The sequence below is a fragment of the Ischnura elegans genome, chromosome 4 (assembly GCF_921293095.1).
Source record: "Ischnura elegans chromosome 4, ioIscEleg1.1, whole genome shotgun sequence".
Classification (NCBI taxonomy): domain Eukaryota; kingdom Metazoa; phylum Arthropoda; class Insecta; order Odonata; family Coenagrionidae; genus Ischnura; species Ischnura elegans.
In genome coordinates, this window is record NC_060249.1 from 50,284,670 (window position 1) to 50,301,198 (window position 16,529).

Genomic DNA, 16,529 nt, shown 5'->3' on the forward strand with positions numbered 1-16,529 from the left:
GAAAGTTATCGTCAATGGCCATTTTATTGATTATACTACAATTTAGTACAACTAGTTTCCACATTTTTGCATCATCTTCAGAACCATTATGAGGGTATCTCACTTCACCTATTATTATAATAGAATTAATAAATTGTTTTATTACATTGTTTTATTTATTCTGAGGAAAATGAGGCTTGGTGGACTCTTACTAACCCGCCCCAGGGCTCAGCTTACACAGAGTTATAAATGCAAAATACACAAGACGGTACACATGTTCATATTCACGGTCATAAAGGAGATATGTATGATAATCTTCTGCTTTTTCATATAATTACCTTGCAACAGATGTCTTCAATACCCGAATCCATCTTCGGATATACGAGTGATAAATTATTTTCCGTGAATAAGATCTCTTTGGCGCCCTTTCAGTTTTATTCTGGTGCTTTTAAAAGCATTACAAACAGAATGGAGGGAGACCACCCGGCTGGAAGCCCGAATGCTGGAAGCCTTTTTCGATTACAAACACTATCCATGCTAAATTCCTTACCGTTCTTTCCATTAAGTAAACAAAACCCTCGCCATGGCAATAGTTCAAACAGAGGCGACAGTTGACTTATAATTATGCCGACAGTCTCCGCGCGAGTTTCAAGTCGATAACCGCATGCGTGACCAAACGAATTCGTGTCCGTTCCGCCGAGATCGATTCAAACTGACCTTCCTCGACATATCCCACCGTTTTCAAATAGATTGGTGCATCTTCAATTGCTCTGCAATGAGAGAGGGACAAGAAGATGGAGACGAAGGAGGAGACGAAGTGGACTATTTACCCACGCGCTCTTCAAGGGAAATGGATCGGTCGGAGAAAACGTAAGTTCAAAGCACAGGGGTGGCCCTTTCTTTTATTTTTCGCACGCTTCCCGACTGCGTATCCTGTGTGCGTTAGTGATATCTTTCCTCGTTGAAGGGAGGGGAGAGGGGCAAGGAAGAGCGAGAGCCGCTCCGTGAGGTCGACACCTCTGCACCCGACTGATAGACGACGGGGCAGCGGTTAATGCGACGGTCAATGACATGCGGAATACGGCACCAGCCGGGCAGTGTCCAGGGGAATCAGGCTACTAGATGGATGTTGGATGGAAGGCTTCAGCCAGGCACGTATGCTAAAAATTTTCCTCGGGGACAGCTAGGGTATCATGTGAGTTGCCTGAGCTGATATTTGGCTGCCTGTTCGTACGCATCGGAAAACCAAAAATTTCATTGTATCAGCAACACATTTCGCGAGCATAGAGCTGAAAGTTAAAGCCTCGCTTTGGTTAGGGTATTGGGTAATATAATTTTGCTCCTTTTTGCTCACGGGCCACCAAATTTAGGAATCATCACTAATTATTACCCTGCGTTGCTCGGGAAGGGTAGTACCGAGAAAAACGTCGAGCGAACGCGTTCCCCAGCAAGAAGGTTGGTACCGTTGGTACCGAGAGGATTAATTCGCGATTCCAGCCAAAGGAGACACCACCTGGCGCAGAACGCTCGAAACAGAGGAACGATGGTCATGACGCAGTAGTGCTATGAGGAATAGTGTATATGAGACCTTTACACTGTTTTATTGACTAGTTACGGGGTGATACCTAATTTTTGGATTCAAAACAATTATTACTGTTACTTGAGGTTAAATATTCTTGAATTCTACGACCCTGTAATAACTGCAGCACAAGTGGAATTGTTTCAAAGCGAGGCGACGCGACGGCTGTTGTTCCCACACGTAGGTAGGAGCAGAAAGCTCTTGTTTAGGACGATTTTAATGGAGATACGTTGGTTTTACATGTTATAGCTATTAATATAGTGTTATTTCAATTGAAAATCGTTCATGTGCCAGGTTATGTTAAGTGTAGAATCCTTTGCGTTACGTTTTCCCTTCTGAGCGTGTCAAGAGGTGTGCCTACCCGGCAGGATGTCCAACCGCAGATGTTGAAGGACGTGACGCAGCAAACGGTAATGAGAAAATGACGCAAAAGACGCGTCGGACAAATCCCGAAGTAGCACTACGAGCTTTAGGAGCATGAGATGCACCTACGTACTACCTTTGGTTGCAATCCGTACAGCCATATTGCAATGCATAACGGACAGACAAACATACATCCTCCTTTATACATTTAGATAGATGAAGAAGATTCTAAACAATAGTAGGCATGGAAGACAGTGCTGCGAGGACAATTTAAATACGATTAATATCATACTCATTTCGGCTTCCACATTGAGTCAGTGGATCGGATATTTCTGGAGTGGGTTGGGTTCTGGACGGATTGGGACATAGCGTTTATAAAAAAGGACGCATCTCCATGTCTTTCCGATGTATTGTCATGAAAAATCGCCTCCATTCATTGTTATACCCTATTTTCCGATTATTGCGCCTAGCCGCTTATTGATTCCATCGTCCATTACCGTTCTTCATGAGCGAAAAGCAGTGTCAATGGATTATGTCGCGCGTTGTTCTAAGTGGCCTTACCTTTTGGATTAGCGATAACTGACGTTTATTTGTAGACGATTCTATCATTTACCGCGAAATCGCTAAAGGGTTCCAATTTCGTCGTCTGCTCAACAGACCTCAACAACGTTCATGCTAGGAGCCAAGAGTTGGGACGAGAAATAAATCTCAGAAAATGCTCAGCAATGAATTTCTTGCTTGAATCATCTTAACATCGCCATTCATGCACGTTGTAGACGGAGTTAACGAAGAGGCGTCAGATGACGTCAAATGTCTTAGAGTCGAGATAACTTCAAACCAATCGTGGTGAGCACGTGTGAGAAATATTTTTGCATTAAATGTGTTTAAAATTTTACCTACAGTACTTCAAGACGAAAATTTTCGATTTTAGAGCCCCGCAAGCTTCGACCTAGAGGTGGGAGGCTATGTCACTCTTAGCTCTTACCCCACTTCCCATAGATCCTAGGGATGGGTCAAGAAGAACCGAACTGTTAAAACGAACTTTTAGGTGGAATGAACTGGTTCGAAAATGAACAGTTTTCTAAAACTACCGGTGCACTGTTTGTCTGCACCGCATTCGAGCGGCTCATTCGGGCCAGTAGGAATGCTCACGAGGAGATATTTTGATTTGCAGCACAATCACTAATTTACTCCAACAAGTTCGTCGTCGTTAAATCAGATGGCGGTAACGATGTGAACTATCCAATAAATTACATATACTCAGACTTTTTGTCAAGATCAGATATTCATATCCATAGAATTGTTCTTTTTACCGTCCGAACAGGATGAAAATGAACAGTTTCACTCACCTCTAATAGATTCGCAACCGATAGTTGTTAAAAATCACATTACTGTCGTCATACACTCTAGCTGCAAAATCTGTCCATCTTGTCGACACTGTATATACTACTACTCTAATTCTTCAATGGTGTCTTTCATACATTTATACAACAGTCAGTAGCCAATACTTAGGACAGGGATCTAACTTGGGACAAAAGGGAACATTTTACTTTTTTAGGCTGGCTACCATTATGTAAACATTGTGAGAGCTCAGAGTGGTATCTATTGTTGCATAATCATACTCTCTTCAAAGAGTAGTGTTGTTTAATTACATGTTATCTAAAGTTCATGTATTTTTTCAGGTGAGTTTTGTTACTGTTAAATGTAAATAAAAAACCTACTACAGTGTCTCAAGTTAGAGTATTTCAGTTTTAACATGGTAAATGCATTAGCAGGGGCGGATCCCGGATTTCTTTCTGGGGGGCTCAAGGATACCTCGTGATACAAAACGAACGCAAAAATAATGGCGGACCGTATTAAAAATCTAGCATATTTTTTAAGGGTCTGGGAAGGGCAAGTACCCTCCCCCCCCCCCCCGCCCCCCTAGATCCGCCTATGGGCATTAGAAAACAAAGATGTCCCAAGTAAGGGGAAAGAATCCCTTGGGACTAAGGTAGGACAACACCATAGAAAATAATAAAAAGAGAATGGTGGGTTAACAATTCCTTAATTTCAAAATTCAAGGGGTCTCCAGAGTTTAGGTTAACATTTACAGTTTGCGGTTATTTCCTACAGTATTTTTATAAATTCTAGAACATAAAATCTGCCTCAAGTATGGGCTTCTGACTGTACCTAACTATACCACTCTTCCGTTAATCACACGACCTATCCCTCGAAGTCAAGACTGAAAAAAATCAGCGTAATGAACCACTCAGGAAGATGACCTGCGATCACCGCTAATCCGACCGAACTGACTCTTTGATTCGTTCATTCAGTCTCGGAAAGTTGTTTGTCTCCGTTCTTCCGAGGGTATGGCACTGGTTCGGCCCGGAGAAGAGCGCAAAGATTTAAGTGAAAAAAATAGGACAGGGGGGTCGCAAGAAGATGAACGTGAGAGAAGTATGCCGCTACCCGTCGAGGAAAGCAGTTTAATAACTCGGTGAAGTCCTCGTAAACATCGTCACAGGCATGGTAAACTACGTGCGGAGAAGATGGAAAACAACGTGGAAGGATAGGATGACTAACCCTCCCGTATACAACCCATTCTTCACAACCTACCAGCTCCGCATTTTCCGTCTATTACTTAGGGTGTTTTATCTACCCTACTCTATCTACCCTTGCATCTACCCTATGTTTTCGCTACGCAAAATCATTCCGTTTCAATCATTTTAACTGTTTGTGCACAAGGCCGAAGTCTGTTGAAACGTTCGGGTACCGATGCAATCATAGGAATGATCACCAATAAAAGGTCAAGTGTCGGTCACAAAGGACCAACGTAAAAAAAAGGTTTTCATATCTTAACAGGTTGATTAATGACTGGAATAGACCGTGAACACCCTCTGTGGTTAAAGATAGACTGCCTGAAGAACTATTTCAGCCCTTTCCCCGTAACTTTAAGATTTTTAAGAGCGGGCGCACAAAAACTTATTTTGAAAAACTTATTCTAATGTTACCTACTCTTAAATTTTGATTTGATTTATTTAGTTTCATCTTGGTGATGTATTATTATTAGTTACCTGTTACCACCTGAAAAATAGCCAACTTGTAACAATTTGTATGGTAATAATAATATCGAGTTTTTTCTATCGATAATCTCATTCAGAAACTACCCAACCCATGAGTTGAAATCTCCTTGTCAGTTGAACTGAAATGACGTGCATTTACCTTATTCCTTTCTTTCTTTGGGTTGGTAAGCTGTTGGTGCATTGTTAAAAACTCGAGCAACATGTATTAAAAATAAAAGGAAGACATTTATTCGTCCTCCTTCAGTTCCATTTATCGTATATTTAAATATAGAATTAATGGCCGTCGGTATCTGCAGTGCTCCAGCCACCGGTGGTGATGCCAATGATTCTAAATCGAATACACTTCGTGCGTCCTTGGGGACCAATCTCAACCAAGAGAGCCAGATGAGCATATATATCAATTTTTTGGGTCCTTAATCGTAAACAAACCACTTGCAGAGCAATCCGCCGTCGCTTATGATAGTCCGCGGCAAATGGATGAAATGGGACCGTTTGGATGTGGACATAACCCAACGGTCGAAGCGTTCGGGGAGTTATTTTCGTGACAGCAATGAGTTCCATCATTGATGTCAATAACACTTGGAAAATATTATCATCGAACAGATTTTTCCCTCGTGAGAAAGTTTAGTGTCTCGCGAGAATTTTGTACGTCCGAGACACTAGGGGGTTATGGCAACACCACCTAGAGAGAAGGCCTGAGGACTCGCGCGTGACGTCACAACCCGAAGCCCATCCGGCCGATTGTGAACCATTCATCGTACTGAAAGCTGGTCTCTTGTAAATGTACGGGAATTATCTATTTTGTCCAACTCCGAAAATCAAAGGATGAATATAACTAGTACAACCGCGTATTTATCATAGTCATTAAATTCGCGTCTATGCAAACCATGACCCACTCAATGAATCTCAATGAAAAATGGTTTCTGCTTCAAATGAACTTTTAACGGCAAAGTATATATTTTTCTCCAGGTATCATCAGCAAATGTAAACCTACATTTAAGTGATTTTCACTCAGCCTCCAGAACAATTTAGGTTTTCTTTCTCTCTTGTTATTTTTATTGAAGACTTTTCAATCTCTTACATTTACACATTCCTTGCATTGCATCCAGGGGCGTAGGCGGGACGATGTGTTGGGGGCACAACCGGGGGGGCCAGGGGGTGGAACCCTCCCTCTGGGAAAATGTGAACATTTTTATCCCTAGAAATCACATTTTATACTATTTTGGCACATGAAATTACACAATTAATGGGTTGTCCGAAAGGTGTTTTGCTAGAACATATTGGTGGAATAGAATGAACTTGTTTTATCGGTTTAAAATTTTCTGCTAAAATTAATGAGTTTGGGGGGCGTTTGCCCCTTGGCTACGCAACTGAGTGCATCAAATGTTTAATGAGCAGAGGATGGCTCTAAGTGTATGTTTTAAATAGTATAAAAATATAAGAAAAAACTGAAATAAAATCTCTATGATTCCAGGTCTCCTATGCGGCCAGCAGCAAATTTGGTCGGTAACTGGCGAAGCAGAGTCAAACCTCATCTGTTTAAGTTGCAACATGAGAATCCAGAAGTATTTGTACAATGTCAGGTAATTATTGATCACTTAAATACTAGTTTATGCAGCTTGATAAAGTGTTAGCCGTTAAGTACAAGGAATAAATATTGTAGGGTTGATTCCATACTAACCCTATCTTTCTATAAAACATAGAGCATACCACACAAGGATATTTGGGATTAGAACTAAAACAACTTTTCATTATTTCAGACCACCAGATGATAATTTGCTCATTCATCACTTTTATGTCATTGTTTATAGCGATAGAATCAATAAAAAGATGCATTTCTCCATTTTTCAATCCGTCAACTACTTCTCAAGTTATTGGCGATGAAAAATTGGCAGCCTCAATGAGGATGAATGAAGATCACTAATGAGTTCGTGTCTATTGATATTCTAACAGATATCTTCCAGAATACAGAGAATATTTAGGACAAAAATTTAAGTTAAACAGGTACTGACAATTTTGATGCATTACCTGCCATTAGGATGAGGGAAAATTACCGTTTTACCATTCAGCTGCGGTAGCTACATCGCAAGCTTTCCTCTCTGTGCAAGAAATTGCCGAGGAGGTCATAGTCTTTTATTCTGCCAGGAGGGGCAGAGCAGATATATGACCCTTGTAATTCAATCCCGACCTTTTTCCTGAGGATTATGCGAAAAAAGCGCACAGTGAATAAAGTGCACATGTACATGTCACGTGAAGGGACGCCGACTTACAAAAAATATTTGGGCGGCCCAAACCGGGGATCTTGCTACGGGAAATTTTATAAGTAGTGAGTTTTAAGTTTTTTAAACATTTTAGAAGAGTCGTATGATCAGCATTAGAACCCTGATAACTCGAATGTCGATATCTGGACACTCCGAGGAAAATCGACAAGCCAGACACATTTTTTCCTCACACCCATAACGAATTTTTGAGGGGGCTCTTGCCCCTTCGGGCCCCATGGAGTCGGCGCCACTGTAGATATGTGCAAAGAAAGTGCACAAGGGCCAATGTGACAGTTTGAGGTAGGGGTTACGTTACCAGGGAATGTAAACTTTCAGCAGCTTGGAGGCGAGTCATCAAGCAATACAAAAGCTCAGGTACATTTCTCATGACCATCCACCACAGTTCACCTCATCCTTCAGGTGTGTCAACATCTAATACAATAAATAGCTCAGGTATACTCCTCTTGTGCATCTGCACCACTTCACCCACCCTATCTTTGTCATTACTGTTCTGGTGGTCCTCCAACTCACTTCATGAGCAGCAATTGTCTTTTTCAGTGTTTTAAACTTACAGTAGATTCTCGTTACCACTAACAACGGTATTATGACGTTCTCGTTATTACGAAGCAAATCGTAGGTCCTGGCGTAAAGGCCAATCCAATCTATGGTAAAAAAAACGTTAATACGAAATTACGAAATTCAGTCCTGGTCCCGGCGGTTACAAAAAGATCTTTATTACGAAGTTCCACGAATAAGCAACGGCATTTAGGAGGATATACACAACGCTACGTTTATGTTCTCCTCGTTCGCTGAGCCCAAGACCGTCATATAATTCTTTCTTCAGTAGAGGCTACTTCAGTATGCACGTAACATCATAAAATAAGCTTCATTCCTATGGAATCGTGATGACCAACTTACTACCGCTCGTAAGTTGGACTTACTTAATGTCCTCTTCTCACGCACTTTAAGAGATACGAACATTAGAAAAATTCAAGCGTGCCCGAAATTTCAAACGTGGTGCCTTTGGAGTTGGCCGATGCGATGTGGTGTGGCATAGAGGAACTCGCACTTTGAGCATAGTGTGAACAAAGTATCGCTTAATCCGGTGTGAAGTTAGGAACTGTCAGCGTTTCACCCTTTCTTTCTTCCCGCGGATAGCGATTTCTTTCGGCTCGACGTGCGATTTTTTTTTTCGATTTAAATGCACTGTTGCATTCTACAGGATAACCGCACGTTTCATACGCCCTTGCATAGGTTTATCAACTCAAGAACAAGGTCTTGGAACGCATCTTTTTCGTATAACGAGGACTAACTGTATTTAGAAAGATATTAACCCTCGATTGCATCATGCCGCATTCTTCAATTGATAAAACCATACGAATGCTATTGTATTAATATATTTGCGCATATTTTAATTGAATACATTACACATATGACTCTCAAGCTATTCAGCACGTGCGACTGTAAGTATAATATATTGAAGAGACAAGAAATTTTGACAAAGTTTATCTTTTTTGCGATGATTCCTAAAAGAAACGTTCATACGAACTTCGATATTACGAACCTCCGATTTCAGGTCCCTCGAACTTCGTAATAACGGGGGTCTGTTGCAGTGTTAAATGCATAGTTACTAGCACGGTCTTAGAATGTTACTAGTTTACTTGGTATTTTGACATTTAGCATTTTTACATGGTTTAGTTATTACTACTAATAAGGATAAGCCTGCAGTACATTATAACAAATGCACATATAGGGAGTTTAAGAAGAAGATAGATGGGTTAATAGCTTGGTGTTCCTTCTGTCTAAGAAGATAGTGGTTGGATTCCTTTTGCAACTCAAAAAGGATAAACTTTGTGCTTTTTTCGTAGTGCGTTTTTTTTTGTGACACCCCTCTGAGGGCCTACAGAAAGGACCCCACCACTATGGGACAAATTAGTGAAACTTCCAAAAATTTTCTACGCACTGTATAAAACAAGTAACTTTTTATGCAGTCAAGTGCACGAATGCAAAGTTATATAAACCAAGGATGGAATGCTCCATGGGAAAATCATTTGCCTTAGCCAGGATTCGAACCTGGATCTCCCGATTGCCTGTCAGGTATACTACCAGTTACACCACCAATTTATGTGCGTGTGACTGTGTACGAAGTTACTCGTTTAATGCAGTACTCTGAAAAATGTCCAACACAGAATAGCAAGAAAAGGTTTATTTCTTCGACAGTGGCTAAATAAGCACAACATTCATTTCCTGTGCCACAGTGTGGACTTGAGATGTAAACACCATGTTTGCTTAATCCAGTCTGAGATTTGTCTTGGAAGAAGGTGGCTCGGTGGTGTTACCACTAGCATACCTGACCAGCAATCGGGAGATCCTGGTTCAAATCCCGGCTAAGCCGAATGATTCTTTAATGGCAAATGTCATCCTTAGTGTATATAATTCTCATAATTTTTTAAAACTTATTTCATCGGCCAAAATCTATAAAACAAATACTATGTGCATGAATAAATAAACTTTTCTCGGGTTTCTGCGTGGGATAGAAATTATAAGAGCGCTGACATTTCCAGCTTTGTCCCACCACCCATTCTCAAAGCTACTGAATACCTAAATATTTGAAGCAACCACTGAAACCCAGCATCAGGAGGGGCAGGATTGGTAGAGTCCCCCAATTGTTGTCGCAGAGGACCATGGACCAGCGTAGACTTAGGCCGTTTTCCAATCCACGTAGTATGCACTCATTCCCTTGATCCCTTTCTCCCTTGCACCCTGTTCCCTTACTAATGCTCTACTGGCGCCATAAAGTGTGAACGGAAATAATGCGAACTATTGGCAGTAACGAAATGTGACGCACGGGGTAGTGCTAGAATATCTGGTGGTTGATTTAAGAATCAATTTCACCTTTATACTTATATTTTTGCATGCGAAGAGCAAGAATTCACAATGCCGATATAATATAACGTAGAAGAGCTCACATAATAAACACAAAATTACTTAAAACTCCAGTTCAAGATTCCTGAGTTTTCCATTGCCGCCATTTTGACGTCCGCTTCCTACGAGGGGAAGGGAGCGAGGGAGCATCCGCGTTCCCTAGTTCACTTACCCTTCGTTCCCTTGCGCCCTCAACCGATTGGATCCACCCTTGCTGTCGTCACATCCGTAAGTTGACGATCGAAAAGTGCACGAAGGGTGAATAATTGCGAATTGGAAAACGGCCTTAGCTCTGGTAATCATAATTCTTTTCAGAGTTCGATTCCAAGAGCTTCTGGTCGAATATTCGGTATCTCTGTTGACAATTTTATTTTGACGAGATGGAACCCAAAACGTCCCGTCTCATCAAAGTAAAAATGTCAACAGAGATACCGGATATTCATTCAGCAGCTCTTAGGATCGAACTCTGAAAAGAATTATGATTGCCAGAGCTAAGTCGAATGCTCTAAGAATTTTTTACCCGTGCAGAAACCTGAGAAAGGTGTATTTATTCTGTTCGCCAGGAAAGTGTTGCATCATACGGATATGAAGTTTGATTGTAATTTTCTTTTCAAATTGTACCCAAAACCAAGGAAATCGGTTGATATTTACCCACAATAGTTAAAATTCTTCCATGCATCTACAGCCAGGTCAAAGCTTGGAGGTCCCTTACTGCTCAGAATTCCAGCGAGTAGAGGAGAAAGTGGCTGTGGTGGGGAAATTGTGGAGCGGAGGCAAAGCACCAAGCATAGACCTTGAATGGAGTCAAGTCCCAAGCAAAAATGGAAATTTTAACCTACAACCCTGTGAAATGGTACATCTCAAAAATAGACTTGCACACAACAGGTAAAATAGACCGAGATTCATGCAGGGGCCACCAAGTTTAGAACGGACAGTAATTTATCCCATGTACTCCCTCGAGCACATTGAGAGGATAACTGAAGGACAGCTATTACCACAAGGAAAGGGAATGCAATTGATATTAAATGAGAGAGGGTCAAGTTAGGGTATGAAGAGAGGATTGCCAATTGTCCAATTCATGAAAGAAAGAATATGAGCCGTAAAGATTAGAAGGACCTGGTAGAGATAGTCAGAAGAGATGTCCATACATTCTTGTAGACTTTATCTGTAGCCACCGGTGCACTCATGGATTTATGTTTACAGAAGCAGAAGGGTCAACAGCAAATATGATATTCCATTTACTCATAAATCCCATGGCTTCCTAGACACAATGAAATTCCTTGACTTGCTAGGATCTCCAGAGAAGTGGCCATTTGGAATTTATTACATTAATTCATATTCATGTAAAATGATACCTAGGAAAAATAAATTATAATTTCTTCTCTCTTTCAGTGGCAAAGAGGAGCAGGAATATGTCTGCCATATCTTGTGTATAGGCTACTCCTAGCAGCAACTTTCCTGGGAATCCTAATCTCATCAATGTGTGAGATTCCAAAGAAAGGAACCAGTATTGAAAGCCCCAAGTCAAGATATGAAATATCTGCTACAGGTAATGTATGACTATCAACAAAATTTTCTCGTCATGTTGTTTCCAAGTTAAAAGTTTTTAAACAAGTCTGTACAAAAATATGATAGAGACTTTCACTCCAAAAGCCTAAAATGCCATGAGAACTTCAAAAATACCTTTTACAACACACAAACCACTCCACTAGAGAATTGTCATAACTACTTAATAAATGAAATTTGGGCTTAAAGTTGACTGGCATCGATAATGGAAACATTTTTTTCCAGAAACCTGGTTCAAATCAATTATTGAAACTAAATATTCATATAATGCAAAATAAATCACTTAGTAATGTTCCACAAAAACTTTTTTTGTTCCGACTCTGGGTTTAGATGGTTTTACTAGTATATATAGTCATTATCAAGTTTTTACATTTCAAAGTGATTTATTTCGCACTATAGATGTGGTTTCACCAAGTGAAGCCTGAACACTTAATAAATATATAAATAATCATTCATTGGCATTAAATCCACTTTTCCTTAATTCCCCAATGTGGACCTGATGAGTCATTTTTTCTCCTCCTTTTTTGATTAATCCAACAATACCATCACCAGCAGGCGATACAGAGACCTCATCAGAGCCAATATTTTTCTTGGAAAAAAACAAAACTGAGCCAGTAGAGGATACAGGATTTCCGTACGTTGCAAAATGGCCCATTTATCTTACAAACTGGGGAATTACAGCCTGCACTGTCCAAGCAGTGCTGGGAGCAGTCATTATACTCCAGAAGAAATTTTCCAGAAAAGATGGTGAGTTTTCACATAATTCATCATGAATTCTACAAAAAAACAACTGATTAGGATTGATTAGTAATCCAAAATTCCTGTGGTGTGTTCCTCTGAATTTTGAGAGCATTTCATTCACTACAAGGTAAATTTTTATCATAAACTTTCTTTCAGAAAAATCACATATGATAAAAAAATATAAGAAACTTTAAATAAATGCAATATATAGAAAGATTTTTGTGAGTAAATCTCATATTGCAATGTTGATCTGTTTCGTAAGGCAGCTAAAATTGTAAATATCCGTCATAAGGGTTACCAGCAAAAAATACAGAGCGAGGAGTTTCTTCACTGAAGCATTCAGTGATACACAACAGAAATCTCCCTTCACTTACAAAGAAGTCCATCCCCCTGTTTGGCAGCAGCTAGAGTGGGAAAATAAGCATGGCAAGTCATCTCTACCTCATGTCCATTGGTTTTTGTTCGGCATCTATCACTTAATATAAAGGTCCTGCTGAATTAATTTTCCTAGCAAATAAATCTTAACTGGCAATGCCCGAATAACATATTTCTTTTACCTGCATAAGACGTCTTGGAAGATCTTTACATAAATTTCATTTTTCATTCGGTATAATACCTTTAAAGTGTGTAGTGTTGATTATATTAATGTTCCATTGATAGAAAGTAATTAAATTTTCTCGTTGAGATGATTTGATCTTGTGATATAGCAACCCACTTGCCACAATGCATCACTGAACCCTTGGGCTGTCGGATTATGTGATTTTAACTACCAGCCTGTGCAGGAGAGAAACGAGAAATATTTTTCCCCTCTAACCTGGCCAAATGTCTTAAAAATATTAAAAAAACTTTTTTTCAGAAGTTATATACTGTGCAAAACATATAAAAATGTTCCTGCCATCTAAGAGTTCATCTAATGATTATTTTAATTCTGAAATAGATTGGTAGCTAGTTGCCATAGTTTCTCAGTAAGATTAAGAGTCGCTTGGAGTTAAAATGACAATAGCCAGTGAGCCATAAATTTACCTTCATTGACTTATAGTAAGTTTTCCCACTTAAGAAGTTTTAAAATCTCTATCCTTTGAAAATTTTCTCATCATGGCTCTATGTTAGTTATGGAGTACCTCCTGAATGACATGTTAGGTTTGGAATGTTCAGGTAACACTCCAAGGGAGTCTGAGTAGGTGAAACAACCTTTCAAATAATTTCATTACTGCTTCATTTGATATCAATAATGTACACAACTGATAAGACTGATTCATAGTATTCTACTAGTTTACCCTTTTGTGTTGAATGCAACAACCGACGATCATTTTCATAGGCAAAAGACCTAACGTCGGCTATATCCAGCGTGAACTTTTCAACACAAATGAAGGAATCTCGGCTATAGCAACACAGGAGAAGAGAAGTGACTGCTGAGTTAGCAATGGTCGGAAGTATTCAGGTCCTAGCTGTGTCACAGCATAGCGAGACCTTAGTGCCACTCCTCCACAAATGGGCTCGTCTTTCCTACTCATTTATGATCCTCCTAACAGCAGGAATCTGTGGTGAAGAGGTAGAATTGTCAATGACTTTTACAAAGAAAAATTTGCAGCGAACTAGAATTTTTTATATTTTGAAATGAATTCTTCATTTTTTCTGTGCGTATGCAATTTTTCAATGTAATTTTAGCATTATTTTTAACTGACTTCTGGAGTAAAAGTCTTAGTATGTACCTTGTGTTTACAAACTTTGTCATTATCAACACAGTATCTTTATTAAAAATTCAACAATTGTTTAAAAAATGTTTGTCATTCTTATGTAATTGTAAATTATTGAAAATCATACACATTACTTATTCTTAAATATCACTGCCTAAGCTATAAGTTGACTGTGGAATCATGCTAACAAAGGGTTGAAGGTCCATTGGCTGCTAGGTAATGGCTGGTCACCCCCTCAATGAATTAGGTGCCAAATTGGAGGGACAAGTACCTAGGCAACCCCTCCACAACAAAGGAGCTCTCGACATAGAGGTTTAAAATATTCTCATGTATACTTGTAGCACGCAAAACATTTTCCTTTCATAGGTGTCCACAGGAAAGGGTTAACTCAATGAACGTATGAATTCTATTATAAAGGTGACAATGAGAAATGATTAACAACCTAAAGTATGATTGTCTCCTTAAGAGAATATTTCAATAAATGTGCAAAAACTCAGCGAATAGTTTTGATTTGAAAAAAATTTCCAAAAAATTTTTCCACAGGTTCAAAGATGAATGAAATGCCAGTCCTTTATCAGTGCTACTGGGCCCTGCACACAACTGCATGTGTCATCGCACCGGCCATCACTATCCTTTACTGGGGTCTTGTTTATCAATCTGGTAAGATAAGAAGAAACTTCAAACCTCCCTGAAAATAGTCGCTAATACTGTGAGTTACTTGATTATCATCAGTAATTAATAAATGCTGACTGATTATTTATTGCCAGTCAATATTCTGTTCTCTTAATTTATTCATTGTATTAACACTTCATTTCACTCTCTCATTAAGGTGAAGCATATATTATTTCATATTAAAATAAAATAAGCTACTCATTTACAATTTGACCTCCACGCCAGTCATTGTCAGCCCCGTATTTAGGTATTGTTATGCCCATAGACCCAACAATTTTTTCTCCCCAGCCCCAGCATCAAACTTAGGCAATTCTGAAAAAAAATTAGCAGCAAAACTGCAACCAAAATCTATTAAAAATAAGTGTATATAACTTAACCCTTTCGTGCCGAATGTCAGGTGGAGCTGACCAGATTTTTCATACACAGAAGACCTAATGTCAGTTACAGCTGTTGCAGATTTTTCAGCGCAAACGACCGCACGTCGGCTATACCTGGCACGTGGGAAGGGAAATGACTGCTGAGGTAGCAATGGTCAGATGCATTTAGGCCCTGCCTGTGACCCAGCGTAGCAAGACCCTAAGCTTACCGGCCACTCCTCTGCAATAATGCCCAACACTCCCATTCATTTATGATCCTCCTCACTGCAGGAATCCGTTGTTCTTAACCCTTCCAAGAGCCAAATACGATATTCCGCAGAACAGGTTGTTGCTGGTGGGCTCAAATAAATTTGAAGAGATTTTTGGATAAATATCAAAGAGATTTTCTTCTTTGGATAAATATCAAAGAGAACTTCTTTCTCAAGTTACATAGGGCAGGAAGTAAATGATATAAATACTCGAGTTCCACATTACGGCATTTCTTCTCAATATCAACAGCATGGAATGATAGGTCGCAGGAATACTGAGCGGCTTTAAAGCCTGAAAATTTCTGGAATATATGAGTTTGTTCACTTTTCACGTAATGCCAATATTGCTAATCAAGGAAACCAAGTTTTGACATCAGTCGCCTGAGACGATTTGCACACTGCGTTCAGTTAACATGCCGTGATATTTACACCATAAGTATAGCATACAGGTGAATAGGGGAGCGGAAGGTCAAAGAGACCCGTCACTCAACGGTAGCGACGGTACCACGGTACCATTGGCTGAACGCGATTACTCTTACTCAACAACTTCGCACACTCACTTGAAGGTAAACACAGCATCCAAGCAAAGAACTTACATAAACTCACCGAACGATAAGTCAAATAAGGGCATAATCGGTTTGGTACTTGTATCACAAAGAATGGTGGGCAAACGAAACTAACCTTGAGTCAAATGAGTCGCAGCCAGCACCGAAGCCCATCGCACTTCACTGGCAATCAATTATTTTTCGTCGAGTGAAGTCCAAAATAAATGAGAGTACGGATACTGTTCTAATTCCGTTATTACTCTGACACAGCTGCTCTTTCTCGGAAACAAATGGATTTTCGCACTAACCGATTGAACTCGATTGAACATGGCGGGTTGGGCGCCTTCGACAGCAGCTTTTTTAACGCTTGATTACATTCATTACATTGGTATCTCATTTAACGTAATATTTGATCTAATAGCATTAAAAATTTATATAGAATTACTCATCAGAATTTCTATGAAAACTTTTATAAATATCCTTAATTTTTACATTAAAAATAAGTTGAAAT

At 39.6% G+C, this 16,529-nt stretch overlaps 1 protein-coding gene across 4 annotated transcripts in view; it reads left to right on the forward strand.

Annotated features, from left to right (window-relative positions):
• The window catches only part of LOC124157419 (protein rolling stone-like), a 179,629-nt gene that overhangs the window by 160,428 nt on the left and 2,672 nt on the right, over positions 1 to 16,529 (forward strand). For 3 of the 4 annotated variants that reach the window (XM_046532115.1, XM_046532117.1, XM_046532118.1), the window contains exons 2-5: positions 6,461 to 6,569; positions 11,565 to 11,721; positions 12,291 to 12,485; positions 14,720 to 14,836. In XM_046532115.1, coding sequence (XP_046388071.1) covers positions 6,461 to 6,569; positions 11,565 to 11,721; positions 12,291 to 12,485; positions 14,720 to 14,836 — 578 coding nt within the window. The remainder of the gene's footprint in view (positions 1 to 6,460; positions 6,570 to 11,564; positions 11,722 to 12,290; positions 12,486 to 14,719; positions 14,837 to 16,529) is intronic. The other variant, XM_046532116.1, reaches the window with a different exon arrangement.